We start from the raw sequence: 22,185 nt of genomic DNA on the forward strand, positions 1-22,185 counted from the left end.
GATGTCCCATTGTGCTCCTTCTTGCACAAACACAATGGGGTTCAGCCCCTGGGGGCAGAGCCTCTGTCAGGCTGTTTGTGCCTCCTGACATCGTGTTCTGCAGGATGTTTGTTTTCAGGTCGGGGCACCCAACGTGTAGACAAAGGTTCACAAAACAGGGTGTGCTTACAAGGCCAGAGCCACGGCTATCAGGCACACCTTTCTCCAAGGACTGACCAATTGCATGTTTCTCTGCTCCAAAATAATGAGCTACCACACTTTCAAGCTAATTTTGGAATATGTACTTCTCCTGCAAGAACACTGTTTCTCTTACAATACTGCCCCATGCTCGTATCAGGAATATTGAAAAATCCAGGTGAATTTCTGGCTCTTTTTGGATGCTAAAATCAAAAGTTATTCATTAAGACTAGTGTCTCACCTGTACTTACTTCGACTAAAAAGCCAAGCCCTGTGTGGCTTGCAGGAAAACTTTCCCAAACTTGTATTTATTGGTAAGTAAATGAGGCAGTATCTCAAGACACCTTCACCAGGAGGAGTGGGAATGGCAGCCCCTGGGAAAAGCAACTGCACTGCATCCATTTGTCACAAATATAAACCGAGCTGTAAATACCACTCTGGATATCAGGAGGTTTTTGAGCAGATCCTTCCAGTGAGCAGAGAGCTCCTTACCACGGGCCCCACATGGCTGGGTTACTGATGCCAAGGGGAGAAGTCATGCCTTGGCTCCTCCCAGCAGCCAGAGGAAGGTGAAACACAACCGCAGGGTAGAACTACAAATGATTAAGAGCTGCCCTAAGAGCAAACTGCTCTCCAAATGAAGGGTCATCAAAACAAGGCCTGTGCAGCCTCATGTGCTGTGGAAGGCTGGTAAATCCAGCTGTGTGAAAGCAGAACAGAATTTTATTCCAGGTTTTTTGAAGCACCACCATGACTGACACAAATGCTCCAGCTGGAAAAAAGCCAACAATTAATCAGGATTCTTTAGATTTTGGAGGTAATTTTAGCAGAACAAGAAATGCAGAAGTGTCAGTGAGTCCTGAACATTCCTCCAGGACAAAAATCTATTACTTCATATAAGTCCATTAAAACACTTCATCTAGCCCCTTTAATCCCTCTTAACAGATTTGCTTTATCACAGACAGAGGAGCTAATCCTCTCCCACCTGTCTTTATGATATGGAACCATAAATACAAGCAAGTACTTTTCATTTGTTAAGCACTATCCCCCCTCGGGTAACGCCCTCACCCACCCCACCATTGGTGTAATGGAGGAGCCTTTGGAGAAACACCCCAACTCTGCGGGCAAATTCTCACCCCATGGGTTCCTCCAGCATGGAACATGGGAAGTTTACCTACCCATTGTTTTTATTGCTAAAATACTGTTTCCTTATCACGAGCTTTGAGACACCAAGCAAAGCAAGAATTCTAGCTTGTTGGACTTCCCTTTTTCCTTCAACCCAGACCTTACACGTCCAAGGCCTCCGCTGTTGGAACCAGATGGCAGCCTTGGCCAAATCTATCACCCACCCATGCAATTAGGGCAGTAGGTCAGCTGAACTTACTGCCTAATTACACCATCATTTTACACAGAGTTCTCTTGGCTTCTTGAAACAAGATCTCAGAAACACCAGGAGAAAGAAGTAATTTTTATGAGCTACGCTGCAACAGGCTCTGACAGTCTGGCGCTCTGCAAACATAACCTCAAACAGCCCCCTGATAAATTTGGGGTTGAAGGACTGAAATGTGCACTTCAGTGCCCTAATTGCTGGAAATCCCAGCAAACAGCATCCTTGGATGGTCATTCCACTGTGGAAAGTAGAGCAGACACAGTAACCACTTGGGGCATATTTAAAGTAACCTGTGGAGGCTTCACAGCTTCACTTCATCCAGCTGTCAGTTTGCTCCATTCTCTTTCATCTGGAAAGACATTCACGTGCTCTCATGCAACCCTGCGTGGCTCGACACCACAAAATCTAGCTGCCCTTTCCATGGCATAGTGGCAATGACCTTGTGTTCCAGAGCTCCTGGAAGTGAGCTCAGATATATTTGTATGTTAAATACAAAGCATATAGTATCTAACCCAAAAGAAAAAAATTATTCTCATTATTTTTCTAACACTGCCTGCTCTACCTGGCAATTAGAAAATCACATAAGACTTGCAAGGAACTGTTTTCTTCTCATTGCTGTGTAGGTCCAAGTCAATTTTTTTTTCTCCAGAGGAGCTGCAACCTCAAGTTATTCCCAAAATCTGGTTAGTAAAGGGAGCATTAGTATGACTAACTAGACCATAGCTTTTGTTTTAAAAAAGAGATCTGAAACAGAGCCACCACATAGCTCCAGATTGAAGACAATCATTATAGGATGGAGAACACATGGGTCCTTTGGGATTTTTTTCTCTTCTGCCAGGAACCAACCCAAATCCCCAGATAAATCACCTGGCTGAAAAAAAAAAAAAGAGACAGAGGTACAGAGGGCAACGTTTTCCTTGAGGAGGCAGAAGCAGCACCCTTGGAGCAAAGGCCCTGAGCAGGAGCTGGCTGTGCTCCAGCAGTGGGGAGGCAGTTGGCTCCGTGTTCCCGGGTGGACATCTCCGGCCGGCGCCGGACAAGGCCTCCATTGTGTCCGCGGGGCCATTTGCAGCTGTCGCTCTTAGAGGCGCGCGGCGATAGCGAAGGAGCGCAAGTCCCTCAGGAACATTCCTCTCCTGGGGAAATCTTGGAAAGCAGAATCCGTGTGCATCCGCAGCTGCCCCACAAACCCCCAGCCCATCACTTCTGTCACACGGAGGAGCAGCACCACCCGCGTCCTGCAAAGCATTCCCAGATGTACTCAGATGATGATTTCACTTTGTACATCTCAGGGGTCATCTGTGCTCTTTAATAAAAAGCAGCTTTTCAGTCAGCTCCGTTCCATGACACTGCATCAGCTGGGACGGAATTAACTACAGAAAGGCGAGCTTATTCAACTCATCACAGTGCTGGGAGTCAGAGCAGCTTGAACATGGCAATTCAAAGCAGCAGGACTTTAAAAAAAAAAAGAGCAAGATATGACACATTTGTCAAGTCATTGCTCCGTTCTGAAGTGGAGTTTCTCTAGAACCACTTACACTGAACACCATGTGAAACTGCATCCATTTAAAACTTTTAAAGTTCAGGAGAATTGTGATGTAACCTTGACCCACATGAGGATAAGAATGAGGCCTCCCCATTCACTCTTAATGAAAAGCTTTTTCTGTTGAATGTGTGTTAAATGGCCACAAGTAGCTGTGACACTTAGGTCACCCTTAAGAGCCTTTAATTTAAAGACAGAAGATTCAGTTGACATTGGAAAACGTATGGGAAAAGAACCAAATAAGTCATAGACATGGGTCCAAACACACACACATTCCCAGATTTCAAAGCTACCAAACTACAGCAACACAATCACTGTTTTTCATCCTGCCTCCAAGCTTTTTATTTAGAATCAAGCTGGGGAGATTAATTTCTCCAGCTGCTGCGCAATTTAACTAGCCAGGAAGTTCTATATAGGAAAATTTTAAATGGCTTTGCATGTTAATGTGGTATTCCTTAAGAAAAAGAAAACCAAAAAACCAACTTGGAAGTTGTGGTTTCCTCCTCCACAAGTGTATTTCCAAACGCTTTGGTAAATAAATAGAGCCTCAATTTCTTGGCACTGTTAAGCACAACACAGATTCAATTGTATTAAACATCCCTTATTTGATATATAGTTGGCTTAAACTTAAAATTAGGTAAACTAAACTAGAGCACAGACTAGTGGCTTTGAAGTATCACTAGGAGGTTATTTGCCACCTGACGGACCTGAAGGAGGAACAGCCCAGCAATACAACACACGTGGCTCAAAACCTGTCATTGTAACAAAAGAACTCCAGAGGCGTTTTCATTAATTAATATATTTTCTGCATTATAGTTAACATACGGACTTTCTTCGTGTCATCCTTATTTCGTTAAGTATTGATATTTTGTTATATTCAGACATGAGTACATTTTCGAAGTCTTTTGCAATAAATATCATAAAATAATAGAGATTCACATAATAAATATTCTTTACAATAAAAAAAGTTTTAACAGACTTTTGTCTTAAAAATAGTTGGGATTCAACTTTGTGTTTTATACATAAAATATACAAAAAAGGACCACAATTTGTGGCTAAGGCAATAAAACAGGGACAGGATAAAATTATAAAGTACAGAGCAGAGCTAAACTCACTAAGCCAAAGGATCACAAGAGACTTGAAGGGTTCAAGGACATTTAGGTGACTCAATGACACCTGAAGGCTGTTTGGATATATGAACACCACCAACTTTAATATCAACTGATACCCACTGACTATAAAAACGGGATTAGGAGGGTGGAGTGAGCAATATCCTTGAAAGACTGGACAGCAAAAGAAACAAATGAGTATGTTGCAGCCACAATGTCTCCAATGTGAAGATCTACATAGTGTAGCAAAAAAACCCCTGAAGTTACACTGAAAATGTAAGGAAAGGAGGAGAGAAAAAAAAAAAAAAAAAAAAAGAGGGGAAAAAAAAAGAAAAAAAAGATAGAAAAAGAAAAAAAAAAAAAAAAAAAAGAAGGCAGGGCAATTCTCAAATTCTCAGGTCTGAGAATGTTCCAAAAGTTAAGACAAAAAGGGGGGGGGGGGGGGGGGGAAGATGCAAAAAGAAGCAGGCTGCTTATAGAAGAGTCAGGCCTTTCATTTGGTGAAGCCTTTATTTTACATCCCTCTCCAGAAAGAACACCCACAAAAAGTTATTTCACAATCCAGCTCACTCAGGAAAGTTATTCTTCCTTGGTCCCCAGGAGGTTAAGGAGAAAAAAACCCATAACTTGCTGAGAACAAAAAAAAAAAAACCACCAACATCTTTGGGAAGATATTCACAGAGCAAGAAGCTTCAAGAGCCCAGTGAGCCCTCGCTGTCTCTTTCAGGAGTGGTTCAGTTACAAACTCAAAGACCCTGCCCGAGCGAGCGGCAGGTGCAGATCCCAGGTCCGCACTTACCAAAGAGCAGCAGCGACTGCGTGAAACGCTCCACACTCAGCCAAGTCAGTAGGAGGAGGAGAGTAAAGATGCAAGGGGAAGAACTCATGTGTCTGAAGTTGGGCAGACAGAAAGGAAAGGAACAGTCCTCCCAAAATGGGAGAGGAGGGGGGGGAAGAAGAAAACATGGGGGATGGGGAAAAAAAATCAGCTACAACCTGAAAAACTGAAGTTGGAGGAAGTAAACCTCCCTCCCAAAATCATGAGGGCTTGCCCTGACCCCGGGAGGGGCAGCTCTCCAGTTTACAATAGACTGTGTTGGAGTTCTTGCACCGGCACCCCGGACGATTGACGCGGTCGTAGCACCCCCGGCAGACTTTTAGGCATCCTTTGGCCGGAGGGTAGCAGAGCAAGCAAGGCAGGAACAAGGACATGGCTCCCATGCACAGGTACCTAGAACAGCAGTGTGCCTGGGAGCAGGAGCAGGGATTATCCGCGTACGAGTCCCCTTCATCGTCGTTGGAACAGTGGTAGAAGATCCCTTTGACCAGGCACATGCAGGTGCCGTACTCCACCATGCTCTCGGCCGAGCATAGGCACTGCCGGTTGCAGGCCAGGCAGGAGGGCAGGGCCCGCGGCGCCGTGCACTCCCCGCACTTGCACTTCCCGCACTGTTCGCAGATGAACTTGTGCTGCGTCAAGTCCTCTTTCAAAGGCCCCTTCAGATCGTCCACGATCAGGGCCGACTGCTTGGGCTGCGCCCGGATTGTCCGGTCGGATCTGTGGCCGGAGCCCGGCCGGGAGGGCGGCGAGCGCCCCAGCAGCCCTTGCTCCGAGGAGGCGCTGCTGTTGCTGCCGGAGCTGGCCGCGCTGCCCGTGCTGGTGGATCGGCTCAGGACGGGAGCCCGGGCGTTCTGCTGGTGTGCCACGTGCCCCGCGTGGCCGGGCCTGTGCTCGTAGTTGTTATTCACATTAATTGGTATAATCTCGTGAGTCCTCTCATGCTTCTCCTGCCTCGGCGCCGTCCGCGGACCTGACTTTTTCACCACCGACGGCCCCTCGGTGTATTCGTTGCTGCCCCTGATGGCCTTGATCTGGTCCAGTGACAAGATGGTCGTGGGCTGGCTGTCCCTGTCATAGTCCAAGCGCTGCCGGCTGTCCAGGGCGGGCTGCTGAATCACCACCAGGGAGCCGCCGCTGCCATGCTGACTTTGGGGCTCCATCTGTAGTGATCTCTGCTGCTGGCATTCAGCGGGAACCTGGCATGCATCTGAAATCCTGGAATAAGGAAGGAGACAGAAGGTGTAAATAAACACTGCGTGTGTACATATACACACATGAGATCAAGGGCAGCGGAGGGATAAAGCATGGGATACTTTCTGGAAACAGAAAGGATCTGGCAAAGCCCAAACTGCCCCAGCCACCTGGTACTGATCACTTTCAGCAGGGGATTACAGCAGTGCTGAGGATCTGGCCTAAGTCCAGTAATGGGGAGAGTCTGGGTATGGCATCATAGATGAGGAATGCAAAGGAGACCCCATGCCATTAAAAAAAAACAACTAAGAATCCAGTATTAACTTGTATGCTTACTTGGCAAGCCATGAGAAGTGCCTCTCCCATGCTACCGAACTCAACATCTGTCTCTATCAAGAGCAATTCCGAATGCCCCTGACACTGAGCTGGAAACAGCCAAGAACACCACTACGTTCATGTTCCGTATGGCAGAGGGAGGAACGAGCCCAATTCTCACTCTTCTGCCTGAATCTGCAGCATCAGAAAGCTCCACAGATTTGCTTCCTAGTGCATTTGGAAAGTCTCCCTCTTAAAGTGACGTATGTGCATTACAGAGTCCTGAACTAAGTGCTGTCAAGTGGCCAAGACATTTTCTGTGAGAAAGTAACTCAGCCTACACATCTAATATGCCCTTTTATAAAATTAAAGCAAGGGTGCAAACAACCTGTTTCCAAATATTCCCTGACCACAGGCCGGAACGTGAAAGAAAAATGGGGTAGAAAAGGCTTAGATGAACTAGGTGTCAAACAAAAAGTACCTGAGGATTCACGAGAATGTTAAGAGCAGATTAAAAACCCCTCAACAACAACCTCAAAACACAAACAAAGAACAAGTCCATTTTCACAAGGCAAATTAAAAGCTTCTCAAATAAACAGAACATCTGCTCGTCCATCTTTTAAATAGTAGGCGAACAGTAGAGATGTTACACATTTCCTCCCTTTCCATCCCACCTAGCTAGAGACATGAAGATTGCAACACTGACTGAGAAAACTGCAGTGACAGTTCTGCACCGACACAAAAAATGTAGCTGAGTATCTTAGTGCCACATTTATGCAGGGACCCAGGACAACAAACTGCTTTTCTTTAGTGTCAGCCAAAGGAGAAGTCCCTTTTCACTCCCCCCCGAGATGCCATAAGCATTTACCTGAAAGCAGAGAAAGGTAAGTGCGATCAAGCATTTAGAAAAGTCATCCAACAATCCTAAGAAAGTGTCTTGCCTACCCAGACCACAGCCAGCATGGAGCTGTTCCCCACTCCAGAGAGAAAAAGGCATTGTGGTGGGGAAGCACAGAAAGAAAAGAGGAAAGGTTTCTTCTACCCGTGGGCAGAAAGTGACAGCTTCTGCCGTGACACAAAGTCTTTGTCTTCAACCAGTAACCAAAGATTTCATTTTACATCTAGCATCACCTGTGTAGGCTTGTGGTCACCAGATTAAGCAGAAAACCAAACACTCTCACTTCTAATTCACAGAATAGAATCACAGAATGGCTTGGTTGAAGGGACCTAAAAGACTGTGCAGTCCCAAAGCCCCTGGCCATGGGCAGGGACACCTTCCACTAGACCAGGTGGCTCAGAGCTCCATCCGACCTGGCCTTGGACACTTCCAGGGATAGGGCAGCCACAGTTTTTTCCTGTGCCAGTGCCTCACCATCCTCCAGCAAAGAATTTCCTCCTACCCCACACAACATGCCGCCTTCTTCACGAGCACTGAATACAAATCCACCACAGGCCAATGGTGAATGAATGCGAAAAGAGAAAGATTTACAGCTGTACCAGCCAGGAGCTGGGCTCCCTAGGGGATGGAAAACAATATCCCAAGAAAATGTGAAAGACATCCAGTGCCATCTTTGGGGGGAAAGCGCAACATCAACGCGGCGCAGACTGACAAGCCCAGCTGCAGACCGCGGCGAGAGTTGAACCAGCCACCTCCACCCCCGCTCAGATCGCTCGTAAATTGCTTTCCCCCCGGACAATTAAATAAAAACGAGTAAAACAAAATAATAAAATAACGTACGGCGCAGGCGGCGAGAGCCCTCACGCTTCTGCACCCGGGGCTGCGCTCCCTCCCCGCACTCGGGGGTGGGATCCCGCTTCCCTCCCCTTCTCCACACCCGCTCGGACACGCCGCCAGCCCCCCCGTCCCGCCCCGCTCCGCCCCGCTCCCCGCAGCCCCGGGCGGGCGGCAGCGGCGGCGGCGCGGCGCCCTCTGCGCCCCGAGCGGAGCGGAGCGGATCACGGCGCTGACGGAGAGGAAGGAAGAGGAGGGGAAAAGGGGAAGAAAAAAAAAAAGTTATGAATGAAAACATGGGCTTTTTTTTTTTTTCTCCCCTCCTTCTCTCTCTCTTCCACAGGGGCAGGCAGATCTTAGCCCGGCGCTGCCTCGGGAGGGCGAATTACCTGGCGCTTAAAGCGGCAGCCGAGAGCGGCCGCTGAGCCCCGCGGGTTCCCCGCGCTGCGGCTCGGCACCCCCCGCCTCAGCCCCTCCGGCCCCCACCTGCCAGGAGCGCTTGGGGGGTGTTTTTGATGTTCTGCTCGTTCGCAGCCGGCCACGGTTCTCAGCGAGCCTTCCCGCAGCAGCCCGGCGCCTCCATTCCGGGAGGCGGACGGTGGGAGGGTGGTCGGGGCCGCCCCTCGCCGGGCGGGCGCCGCAGCGCCCCGCGGCACCTGCTCGCTGCGGCAGCGCCGGCCCCGGTGTGAGCTCACGGCGGGTCCCAACTTACTGATGTGCAGGGAGCCACCGGGAACGGCAAATCCAGCGGGCGGGGGGGCGGCGGGACCCCGGCTCCTCGTCCCCACACAGCCCTCGCTCGCCAATCTCCACGTCCTACTGCGCCAGCGGAGAAAAGCCCCGCTCTGCTGTCCACCGCAGCTCCCCTCTCCCGGGGGACAGCATGCAGCGGCCCGGGCCGCCCGGGGAAGCGGCGCACTCCTTCGGCCGCAGCGCTCTCGGTCCGGAGGCGACAGGGAGCAAATCCAGCCCTTCCTGCAAAGCGGAGCGTCTGGATCGAGCCTCAGGCGGCTGCAGGCTGCGGGTCTGTTGCGATGCAGGTCTCCGGGAAGAGGCGGCGAGTGCGCGGCTCCTGCTCCGGCTGTTTATTTCCCTTTGCGATCGCAGAGTGCAGGGCTGCGGTGCCGCTCCGGCGCTCGGCTTCACCGCATGTTCCTTGCCGCAAGTCCCGTCGGGCAAACCACAACCTCTGGTGCGAAAGATTTGGTTGGTTTGGTTTTTTGGTTTGGGTTTGTTTTTTTTTTTCGTTTTTATTTTCTTTTTAAAGCGATCACGAAACGGCTCTGGCTCTCCAGGCAGAGCTCAGCGAACTGCGGACGAAGCCAGAGGCAGCGCAATGCAATGGCCCTGCAAGCTCCCTGCACACAGCCATGTGCTGGCTGTCGCTGCCGGGGGCCGAGTGACAGGCTCGGGGCAGGGGCAGGACGCGGCGGGGAGAGGCGGCCCCGCACGCCGCAGTCTGGCACCGAGGTCTCCGCAGGCTCGAGGGGGTCGCGTAAAGCTCCGACGCGCCGGAGACCCCGCGTCGGGCGGGACGGGCGAGTACCGACCCTGAGCTTCTCTGTGAGCAGCGAATCGCGCCCAGCTCAGCCCTGCCGGCCCGGGGAGCCGAACCCCAGCTCTCCCGGCCGCTGCCCCGCGGAGCGGCGAGCGCGGCTCGCCCGCACCTCCCGCACGCCTCGCAGCGCGGCCGCCCCCAGCGGAGCCCCGGCCGCCCGCCCGCACCTGACCCGGCGGGAGGGGGCTGTGCGGCGCGGCGAGCGCCGCCCGGGCTTACCTAGGGCCGGGGTGAGCGCCCGCCTCCCGCGGCACATTGGCGGCGCGGATCCAGCCCGGGCAGTGCCGGCAGCCGCTCCGCGCTGCCCCGCCGCCGTTCCGGAGTGACTCGGGCCGCGCCTCGCCGCCTTTCAGCGCGCAGCCCCCGCCCGCCGCCGGCCGCGCCCCCCTGATGTCAGTGTGCCTCCGAAATCCCGGCGTGGATTCCCCGCCCTCCCGCCGGGAGCCGCTCCCGCGCGGGCACCGCCGCTCCCGCGGGCCGCCAGGGAAAGAAGGAGGGAAGGAAGGAGGGAAGGAAGGACGGAGGGAGGGAGGGAGGGAGCGAGGACCTGCCCCTCTCCGGCCCCGGCCCTGCGCTGTCCCGCAGCCGCGGCTCCTCCCGGGCCCGCGGCCCCGCCGGCAGAGGGAGCGCCCCGGGGGCTCGGCCCGGTCCCCGGCCCGTCCGCGCTGCCCCGCCTGCGATCGGGCAGAGCTCACGGAGCTGCCGCGGCACCGCCGGGCACCGCTGAAGGGCTCCAGTTCTGCCGCGCTCTTCTGACAGCGTCACAGAGAGATTCTTGTCTGTGTTTTACCGTCAGCGCCCTTCAAGCCAGGTGGAACAGCCCTTTCATTTATATTCACAAGAGATTTTCTGCTTCTTTCAGTCTATTGCAGAGGCAGCTGAGGACCCGAGAGAAGCATTCCCTCTTGTCATCTTGCCATGAGATAGGAAGCGGCTCTTCCCACCGTTTTACGGCTGGCACTGCAGCACCCGAGATGATACGGGTTATTGACCCGGCTGCCTCTCTCCCGCCTTTCCAGCCCTGCCTCGGCAAGATCCCATCCGAAGCACACCGCTGCATCTCTGCCACGGTGCCAGAGAGATACAGGGATGCTTTCCAAGCCAGTAGTTTTATGGCCAGATATTATCTTTGACGTAAAATTTTGGGGGGGTTGGGTTGGTTTTTCTCAGTAAGTGGAGTATTTTAACAGGCCACTAAAAGAACATGGGAAAGTGATGTAAAGCACGTCAAAATTCTGAGAATTATTTCATAACAACATGTAGAGTATTGGAATAGTTGAGACATCCAGTACTTGGCTAAACGCACTCAGGCCTTAAGTTTATCTGAAACATACTAACAATCTCTTTCACAAAAAAAACTCCAAAAAACAAACAAAAAAAGCCCCACAACCCGAACATTCTCCCACCTTTTGCCCCAAGGAAAATAAATATGTGCTAAGCATATGTGGAGCTGCTTAGCAGGAACATTCATCCGCAGGCAAACAATCCCTACAAACAAGATTGTACCACAAAGGTGGTACTCAGTGACAGTCTGTGCACCCAGCTCACACTGGTGGGTGGTTTTCATTAAACTTCACTAAGCTTGGAAAGAAATCACCTAAACTGCATTTTTGAAATTTTCATCATTATGCACAACCTTTACCTGAACCACCTATTTCTCTATGAAATAAATTTTACGTGCATTAGAGGTTCTATGCTGAATACTAGAAAATCCTAGAATATGGTACCAGTGCTAATATGACTTCTAATACTTACGAGTTTGTAATTAACAGATTGCTGATACAAATAACCCATAAATACCATTCCTCAATGACAGAGGCTCAAAGGACAAACAATGGCACAAAAATCCTTGGCGTGGAATAAAAGTATTCCAAATCAGCATTAATGTTGCTGTGGGATTTAGAAAACATGGTTGTTCACCAAAAGCATTCTCAGGCACACCTGGAGCACAGAGTACAAAACCATTTTCAGTGAAATCCATATGAAAACTTTGGAACCTATAAAGAGTTTAAATGATCAAAAAATCCAACTGAAAAACCAAAATTACTAAGAAAATTTTAAAAAAATCCAACTCCTGCAGAGTAGCCTTAGTGGTGCAAGTTCATTTCGGAGCCTTTGGAGGTAGCAGGGCTCTCTTCTCACAGAAGTCCATATGCATTTTTTCTAGGATACTACCATAAAAACACCTCTAGACTTCTCCTTTCACATCTCTAAAGTCAGTACCACCTTAAAAAACCAAGTGTAAGAACTTGATTTTAGAAACTTAATACTGGGCTTAAATGGGTCAGTCAAATAACCAGGAGTACTGGCAGGTGTTCACTATCACCTGGCACCTGAATTAATACTTCACTGAAAGAAGGGAAAACCCTCCAGCGATATCCAAAGGCTCTCCACAGGCTCAAGCAAACATTCCTGCACCTCACAGATTATCCATCTCACTAGATTATTCCTGGAAATTATAGCAGTGAGAAGTTCTAATTAGAAAAAGGAGAACTACATTCTGGAGAACAAACTAGCACTTCTGGCTACATCCTGGCACAGCCTTAATTTGAGGATTGACACACAGGCAGGAATCTGATGCAACCAAGTTATTTTCTATCTCCAAACCACCATCTAGAGGTGGCCCAGCTGACACCAAGTCAACAGAAACCAGCCCTCTATGCTTGAAGTAAGTCCTTCAGAAAAACCCGCCACAATGGGGTTCAAGAGACTGAATGATGGCCAAGAGCAACGATCCTGTCCCTGTTTCCTTTCACTTTGAGGATCAGGTACTGGAGATAGTCCCCACCTCCTGCTCCCTCGTGGCAGCCTGAGTGGCAAAAGGTGCACTGGACAGAAGGAAAGCACAATCCATCCTTAGCTTTTTGTTTGGTTTTCTTCCTAATCCACACCTAGAAGCAACTTTTATCTCTAGGTGACTTAAGTGACCTTTGTAAACATGCACCGGATAAACAGTGATCCTCCCACTATGAGTAACAACTCTTTCCATGGTGCTTCCCACCTGAGAATATTATTCTATTTCTCTCTAAGCAGCACCTCTTAGCCCTTGCTAAGGCACAGATCCCAGTCCAGAAGGAAGACACACACTCAGCCCCAGTCACAAAGCCCACCTGGCCTTTGAGGAGACTCAGCAGAGAAATTGTCTCCCTTTATGCAAGTTACTTGTCACTTCATAACCAATCTTCACAGCTGCAACAACACTTCTAAGGTTACAGAGGAATTCAAAGGCAACCAAACACCCCCCTCCATTACTATTTATAAGAAAATTATGAACCAAATTGTTGTGCCAGTCTTACCTGTAGCATGTGTAAGTCAGGTACTTCGCCCCCCCCAGTGATGATCTTGCAGAGGTGCTGTCAGGAGAACTGACTGGAACCTGCAGCTCCCCAAAACTTTGTGTGTCAGCAGCTTTGAGTTTGTGTCAGGTGGAACTTTGTAGTCGTCAGTGCTTGAACAGTCTCAGAAACTCTCAGTGCTTGTTGGGACAAGAAAAGCATAACGAATTTTTTAACACACCGCTAGGCCTATATATATTACAAGGCAAGAGGAAGTGGCCTCAAGTTGTGCCAGTGGAGATTTAGATTGGGTTCAGGAAAAAAATTCTTCACTGAAGGCACTGGAACAGGCTGCCCAGGGAGCTGGCTGAGTCAGCAGCCCTGGAGGGATTTAGATGTGGCACTTAGGGACTAGTCTAGTGGTGACTTGGCAGTGCTGGGTTGATGGCTGGACTCAGTGACCTTCAAGGTTTTTTTTCAACCTAAACGATTCTATGATTTAAAAACTCTCCAACAAAATCCAACAACAGCTATGGAACGCTGCCATAATGACAAGTGCTGTGGGCAGTTTCTCAGCAGCTCTCATGAAATCTGGCCGGCCCCGGCTTAAGCCAGTGCATGAGATGAATAAAGCTGCTCCCAAGAGCCAAACACCATGGGCGCCGTGGCGAAGGCATACCCTGACACATACAGTGAATCACTTCAGGGTAAGGAAAAGAAAGCGAAGGCTGATGTGGTAGCGTTTCCCATCACACTTTCTACCAGACAGGTTGACCTTTATCTGAGATCAAAGGCACGGGTGGCTGGGGATTTCTCCAGCTCCTGTGCAGGGGCTGTTCTCAAAGCTCTCTGAAATACACGCAGCCTGTGTGCCGCTGCCTCTTGCCGTCACTGCACGGGCTGGGGAAAGGCACACAGGAAATCCTCAGTTACAAATAGAACCTGGAGTTTTCACCTCAAGAGATAACATCAGTTTTTCTTAGTGGCAGAGGAGACAGTAAAAGGCAGCAGCCAGGCAAACCTCCAAGAACAAAGGGATGAACCTCGACATGAACCTGCCTCATGAACATTTGAAAGTGGAATCAAAGCACCGGGGAGACGCTGCAGAGAGGGGGGTTTGGTCTGTGCCCAAATTCAGCACAAATTAAACAGAAAGAAAATGCCACAGTCTGTAAAATAGGCTGAGTCTGAGAACACACTTTCCCTTCCCCATCTCCTGCATTGGATCAAAGAAGCCAGTATTTTCCTTGGGTAACCACAGGCAAAACTTCACTCTCCTAGGTGTAGGCCACAGCAAGTCTCTTCATTTTCCACCACTCCTTTGGCATCCAGGCAACTGGTACCTTTACACCTCTCCTTCAGGTATCCATAGTTACTGTTTTCTGATCAAGTTTAATCTTCCTAAGACAACTGCCTCTGTAGCCTTCACGTGTAGCTGCTACACGGGTTGCCTGCATGTGCACAAGATACTGTGCTAAGCTACTGACCATATCTTCCTTACTTTGCATTAATTGTTAACTATTTTAGCTAATATTACTCCATCTGTCTGTATAAACAGCTCTGTGAAAAAGGAAAATTGTCATTATTGCTGAATACCAATAACTTACTCCCATCTACCATAAATTATCTGCAAGTCCTTTTCTCCTGTCCTAGCGCTGAGCAAACTGCTTTTTCCAATCCACTGAGACACAATTCCTGGCACAGACACAAACTTTTCCCATTTCTGCTGGAGAAGTGTCCACTCCCCAGGAGTGGGCTGCTTTACTTGGGGAAGAGGAGAAGCTCTCTGCCATTTTCAATACATGGCTCTGTGCATGTTTTTATTATCTAAGCACTTGTGGCGACTTGGGTGTTAGCAGGGCTCCAGGAATGCCTCTTGTTTATCAGGTTGTGCAATCCGTCACTGTCAGCTGAAGGAGGTCTCAGGAGCAGCGTTTCTAATTTGATTTGAAAATATACATGGAAACCTGAGCCGGCTTTTAGCAAGAATGATGGGGTTGGCCTAATGAACACAATCTCTCTTGTCACTCTCGAGAACAGTGTGTCAACAACCAAAGTTTAGGTTCCCTCCGTGGCTGCAGCAGCTTCTGTGGGGAAGCAGTAGCTTCACGTCCGTGTCATATTCTTGGTTCTACTTTACCATCAAAAGGCATTTCAGTGAGATTTTAACAGGCAAATGCAAACAGGGAGGAAGTTTTTCCCATGCATCTCTTGAAGAAAAGTTTGCAACAGGCATTTTTTTTTTCACTTCTTCCTCTGAGTCTTCATACAGAAGTGTGGCACCAAATGGTGCTAAGAAAGTGTGTATCTAGAGAGGCAGTTCTCAGCTAAGAAGTTGTCACTGCTTTCCCACCAGAAACTGGTTACAGGAAAATGAACATGCCACAGGAGCCACATGGATTTCTGGCTGCAGCATCATCCACTTCAATATTTACAGATTTTAACTTCTCAATGGAAAAAACAAATAAAACCCCCACACCTTTTTCTTACTCTTTTAAGGCTGAAAAGATAAATGTCTTACCACAAATGTACCAGACTACAGTAACGCCACTTTGCCACATCCCAACGAGAGAATGATAAAATATTATTTGCTATTAACCTCTATTTTTTCATCCTTTTCCCATTTTCTGGGACTTACTTCTCTGACAGATTCTGCAGTTGGCAATTCAAGTATAAAGTGCCAAGTCACCCCCTGCATGTTTGGTGTGGTTTGTTGTACTCTAGAAGAGCTTGCCGGGCACATCTTGGAATCTTGCTCTGTAGTAACAATGACCTGCCAAGGAATATTCAGTGTCAAGGGCCGGATTCTGTTCCTGGGGCAATCAAAGTTAACCTTGGTTCCCTTTGAGATTGAGGAAGTCAGGAGACTTTGGTATTTTGGAGACAGTGTAAAAAATGTTATCCCTCAAGAACTTTTGGGTTGAAAAGGTCAGATTTCTCCCACCAAAAAGGACTGGGAAAACCCTTGACAGCGAAGGACAGAAAGCACACGTGCCCCTGCACATACTGTCACATTGCTGATGAAAACCCCCCTCATTTCCATCAGGGTGGGAGACAGGCTGCTCTAGTTCCACAAAAGCCATGGAGAAAGCTTGCGCTGCCTCTCCTGCTGGCTCCCACACAGGAGGACATGTACAGACACACACTTAACACAACAGGGAGGTTGTGACACCAGAAACTGTGTTTGTGTGTGTTGGGGGGGTGGTACCTCTTTTAGATTCCCTCCATGACTCTCTGTTTTGAAATCACTCCCGTTATTCTTGTTTCTTTCCCTGATCAATTAAACATGCTGTCCTTGAGAAGCCAAAAAATTTCCATGTACAAAGACCACATCTATTACTGAAACATACCCTGTTTGAAGTATCTCAAAGCCTAGTCAGGATCCCTTCTGCCTCCCAAGTTCAGTAGTTTTTAAATTTATGCAGAAAATGGAATTTCCTCCTAAATTAGCCTGCCCACTAACCTTCCAAAACACTGCAGTGACGCTGCTGGCAAGGTGACATTTCTTGGAGCAGCACTGCAATACCAAAGCATTCCCAAGGGAGGGACTGCACTGTTGTCTACAGCAATCTTTCCACAGATTTTCAGCAGTAGAATCCTGCCTAAAAGAAGCATCTGAATAAAAATAAGAATGCCAAGTGTGCCCAGTTGAAAAACAGAAAACATTTTATATTAGCTTAGAACTGCAGGCATCATTGCCTGGCTGAACTCAGTGTTTGCAGCAATTCCCCATCCTGTTTGTTAAATAAGAGAAAAAAAAAATCCCTGACAACAATTTCCTAGTGGGTTCTAGTCTTTTCGACATGGAAGGGCAGACAGAGACCTCAGAGTATTCAAGAAAGGTCATCTTCAGCTCCAGCAGATATTGAGGTCAACTGCTCAGCTATTATTTACATCCATACCTCTCAGAGTAGTGACATTGCTGTCACCACCTGGCTGGATTTCAGCTCTGCGCAGGGCAATCATCAAAACCTAAACATCCATCTGTTAGAACTCATACACCACTCTGTCCTCACAGCAAACCAACGTGACTTTCCTAATTCGCCTCCAAATGTCCCGTTTCCAGAAAATTTAAACCTTTATGCACCTAAGATCCAGTATTCAATATATTTTACCATATTCTGAGTCTTGGCTGCAGGTATCGTACAAGGGGAAAAACAAACAAGCCAACACCACACCTTTCTTTTACTCTTTTATGGATGAAAAGACATGGAAAAGATCTCTCACCACAAGCCTACAAGAGCACAGCAGCTCAGCAGTAGCACTACTCATGTTTCATCACACATCAACAGTGTGAAACATGGGAAGTAAATGGAAAACAACATTTTTGGAACTGGACTGATGTCAAGAATTACCTTTCAAAACCATCTGCTGTTTTTTTAAAAACTTGCCACATGAAAAAACAACAACTTTTGAGTAAATTACAAACACTCCTGTAGACTCATTAGCTCCTACAGACTTAATTTGCCAGGGTGTCAATTGCTATAAAGTAGAAGTGCTCAGCACTTCTTAGGAAGACACAGAAAGAATCATTTGCTCAGATTTCTTTCTAAGGCAGGAGGGACAATTCCTACCGTCAGACCTCCCTGGGCAAAGAAAAGAAAGGTTGAAAGGAAGGACCACGTCAGGAAAACCAAGTTGAGATGCTGAGAACTCCCAAGGCATGTATTTTCTAAATCACATCCCTCTTTCCACATGCTGTTATGTATTAGGCTACCCATATGTACCCTAGTTTGTGTTTACAAAGATGCAAAGTTAATGTGAGAGATTGTGTAGTAAATGTGGAATTACTCCCTGTTTGCTCCTTGAGGAACAGCTAAACCAGCTCTACTGTTCCTGTTAAAGGTAGCTTAGACAGGAGAGAGTTGGTCCATCAGCTCTGTTTTAAACTTAGGTTTCAGACTAAAATTAAAAAAGCCTGAAAAAAATATTTTCTCAGTGTATTTCATGACAGGATAACTCAGCCAAAGCTCATGAATCTAACTGCATTACTTGTTTAAGGAAACTTGCCATGTTCCAAATCACCTCCACATCATCAATATTTTCAGCGCCAGTGGCTGCTCTGCTGAATTGTGCAGAGGAAAACAATCCTTCCTGGCAGGGAATGGGAAGGAAGCAGCACAACAAGGCCTCTGTTAGGAGAGATGACTTCCAAAGGTGTCACAAGAAGAGATGGCTAGGATAGTAGCTCCAGGGAAGGAGGAAGGTGGAAGGGACAGAAGTTGACGAGCTCAGCAGGGGTAGATCGACACAGACTGACGTTTTGTCAGAAAAGAGTAAAAAGCTTCTTTCACATTTCACAAGAGGATTTATCACTATAGTTCCTCTGTTTTCAGCAGCTTTCCCCCTGTATCCAAACACTATGCTTGAAAGCACTTTGTTCCAAGTTATTCTCTGCTGAGAGGTAAGTGAACACCATCTATGGTGAGACAGGCAGTGACTGAGCTCTTGGAAAACAAGCAGCCCTGTGGCATAGCCCATATCTTATCATATGCATTACTTATTAGCAGTCATTACATTAATTGCTGTATATGTAAGCAACTAACAGAGGCTGATAGCACCTGTGCTGAGGGGATGGCTTGGTGGGAAGGCCCAAGAAGGAGCAAACCCCCCTCCGTCCCTGCTCCAAATGCACTGTTGCAGAAAGGCTTTGGCCAGGCTACATTCTGTTCTAACTTTGTGCTTCTCTGTTTCCCCACCCAACTTCACACAAATTCTTACAAAGGTTATGTACAGACTTGTACAAAATGGAGACTGACACTGGCTCTTGGAGGGTTTCCCAGAGCAAGTTTAACAGAGATTATATAATACGTTACATCTGCGTTGGTTGGTTGGGGTTTTTTTATTTTTAATATAGATGCTATTACACTACCAGTTTGTCCTTCCTAGCTTAACCCTCCAACCACCCTTTCAAAACAGTTCATTACGTTCTGCAGAGATTAAAAACCTACGGTTATGATGTGAGTTTTGTTTCCAGACCTCACTTAAGACAGGACAAGTGTGTTACAACTGGAGGGCTCAGTAAGTCACAACCACCATTATTTTCCTTCCACGCACACTCTACTCTCAAAGCCATGGGGGGGGGGGTGTGTCCTTAACTGATGGAACAGTGGAATTTTAGAGCTAACACAGAACTTTACTTCTATATCCTATTTTTAAATCAGAAGTCTCAAAGTAGTCTGCACAGCTTAGGCTCAACTTCTGTGGCTGTGACCCTTCCTGCCAAGACAATCCAGCACGATAAATCCAGCTTAAAATCACAGGGCACTTATTAAGGATACTGAGTATTCTCAGAAAATCGGGCTAAGTCACATCCTAATAGAAGCGACTGCAAGATATAAAGCCCACCTTTGTGCAAAGCCTTCTCCAAGATGCTCTTCCTGTTACTGTTGCTGTGGGTTTTCCTTCTTCTCCATCTCATTGTTTTTCTTGTGGAGTTTAGAAATAAACCATGAGCAGACAGAGGAAAGGAGGAAATTTTTCACACATGCTTTCTACTAAATTTTTTCCCTCCCCACTTCTCAGACTTTTATTCCCCCAACTTTTCCTCTTCTCATTGAGAAAAGGGGCAGAATTCCCCTCCTCTCTCTTGATACCAATACTGAACTCTAAATTTCTGAAAAAATCAGACTAGGAAGATCTATGTGTTACCTTTTCTGGTTCTGAAGTAATCTCTGCCACTTTCTATGCACCTCAAGTGTCTGAAAGAGTCAAGCTCCAGAAACACACCTGCTAATTCAATGCTGATGGGGTTAATGAGATCAAAGCCAGACTCCACTTTGTGCTTAGCAGTGAGACACTTCCTACCACAGGGCCAGGGTGACTGCAGCCCTCATTCAGCTCACCTAAATCAGCATCAAAATAACACAAATCAGCCCCTACTCTGATTAGAATCAGTATTCCCACTTTCTGTCTCCTTTCAACTCCAACAACCCCCACACCTTTCCACAAAAATCAGTCAGTGATGAATTCCAGGGTAATTTTTCTAATTCACATGCTTATTTTCAAGCATTTTCTCCATCTATCCCTTCTCCCACCCTCCCCTGGCTGTTCTAAATCAGTAAGGGCTTCATGTGCTCCAAAGCCAGCTCTTACCTCCTCACCCAGCAGACAAAGTGATCCCAAAATGCAGCTCCCCAACAGCCAAGAAGGTAAAGAACAGCTCTCCCAACATCTTCTCTTAAAGTCTCCCCAGCCAGCCAGTGCAGGAAGGGGCCTAACAAAGCTGTATGCAGCCAATTGTGTTATCAGGGCACTTGGCACTACCAGCTGATCCTTGATTACTATTCATCCCTCGGGAAAATAAAACACCCCTTTGTAGTAAAAGTGTAACCGGTTACTATGAGGCATTACACATTAACAAAAGCAGCTTTTTACCAAAATCGCAGATGATGAAAGCCTGGAAGTGGAATCAGACCAAGGTAACTGGTTGTTTCTGCATGTTTCAGATAGAAAGCTGACAGTTTAACCGAGATTTTCACGGTGCTAAGAAGAAAGTGGTGGGTGAGTTGTGTCATGTATTTGTATATAAAGCCGTGATGAGTTCCGCAAAACAAATTTTAAGAATAAAATTGTAGCAGCCTTTGTGGCGTAGCATCCTACATATGCTACTGCCTGCACTGCGGCAACCTCAGTTTTCACAGGTCTTGAATATTTTTAACAGTTCTTTTTACCACTTTTGTGCTTTTCCTGAAATCCACACGGACACTTTCAATATGCTTTCAAATTTTCCTTTTCAACCTAAGAGTTCAAATCATTAAAGAACACAGCGATCTCAAAGGCAGAGTTTTCACCAGGCAGAAGGGTAGAATTTGCTGGCTTGGTGGAATAATCCCTACTTAGGTGGTGAGGAAGCATTCCAGAATACTAAAGGATTTGTTTGTTTGCTAATCTACTTAAGCACCCATACGCTTTAACACCCACAACTTGTGTGCTTTAGGGATCTTTCATGTCCATGGCCACTCTCACTGCCACAGCTGTGCATTAAAGCTGCAGATTCAGACTTCAAGCTGCTGATGGGACACCTGGAAAGAGCTGCATGGCTTTGGTCCACCCACCCACAAATCCTGCTCCACATTCCTGTATTTTAGGGGCAGTAGCAACGCACAGGTCACTGCTTCTCACATCCGGTGATCCCGCATTCCACGCACCCAACTCTGGGACAGGAGAGCAATCCCCAGGAACCCCCTCACAGGCACCGCAAAGGAGGCTGTGTGAGCACGTTTCAGCTTGGGGAGAACTCGCTGACAGGGAAGCAGGGTAGCTTTAAAGGCATTAAGCAGAGCGGGCTTGGTGTAAGCAGCTGCCCCTGTGTGAAATCCGAAGCTCTTGCCAGCGGTGTGGAGGAAAGACATGACCTCATTATTCCACAGCCCAGATAATCCGTTCCTGGATAAAGTGAGAGCTGACAAGTGTTTCACCTTGAACGTTATCGAAGCCCTTTCCACACTTGGCTGATGGCAGAGCCATTTTACCAAACAGGGATGTGAAAACTCCTCAGTGTTAGCAAAAGAGATAAAAAAATCCCTGGGGTGCGTGGTTAAGGCCACACACACACAGCTATGAGGGGAAGAGACCAGCAGCATTTCCAGAACCATTCTGGCAAACAGGATACATTTGCAGAAGTTGATAAAATATTTTTCTCAATATATCAAGGGTTGCTGCTCACAGTTCTTTCCATCTACCTGAAGGCACTTTCTCTAGGTAAGTGTTGAGGGCTTCTCTTGCCCCATCAGCTGCCCCATCAGCACCTCCAGAAATGTAGTTCTCCTCTCAGCTGGGATAAATCACTGTCTGGACTATCTTCTAGTATCTTCCTAGTGGTTGCCAAGAGTGATTCCACCCCCCTGGTTAGAGGAACCCAAGTTTTAATGTCATGGATTTTACACAGGCACACGCAGACAACACGTTAACCTCCAATTTTGTTGGAAGGGTATCACAGAACCATTTAGGTTGGAAATGAACCGTTAAGATCATCCAGTCCAACTGCTGGACCCACAATCAGTGTGAGCTCCACGCTAGTCCAAGGGGAAGGAATGTCATCTGGTTGCCATT

At 47.7% G+C, this 22,185-nt stretch overlaps 1 protein-coding gene across 5 annotated transcripts; it reads right to left on the minus strand.

Moving 5' to 3' along the window:
* Positions 1–3,893: 3,893 nt before the first annotated feature.
* Positions 3,894–20,318, minus strand: SPRY1 (sprouty RTK signaling antagonist 1). 5 transcript variants are annotated; one of them, XM_066186685.1, is made up of 2 exons: positions 20,227–20,318; positions 3,894–6,275 (listed from the first exon to the last, which is right to left on the minus strand). In XM_066186685.1, the coding sequence occupies exon 2, from the start codon at positions 6,218–6,220 to the stop codon at positions 5,258–5,260; it is 963 nt and encodes a 320-aa protein (XP_066042782.1). In that variant the 5' UTR covers positions 6,221–6,275; positions 20,227–20,318; the 3' UTR covers positions 3,894–5,257. The 5 variants fall into 5 exon arrangements, with proteins under 5 accessions (XP_066042782.1, XP_066042780.1, XP_066042781.1 ...); XM_066186683.1 differs by lacking the exon at positions 20,227–20,318 and adding an exon at positions 10,076–10,209; XM_066186684.1 differs by lacking the exon at positions 20,227–20,318 and adding an exon at positions 9,011–9,087.
* Between the last annotated feature and the right edge of the window lie 1,867 nt (positions 20,319–22,185).

Source organism: Chamaea fasciata, unplaced genomic scaffold (assembly GCF_029207755.1).
Source record: "Chamaea fasciata isolate MVZ Bird 193981 ecotype frontalis unplaced genomic scaffold, bChaFas1.0.hap1 SCAF_6, whole genome shotgun sequence".
NCBI classification, from domain to species: Eukaryota; Metazoa; Chordata; class Aves; order Passeriformes; family Sylviidae; genus Chamaea; species Chamaea fasciata.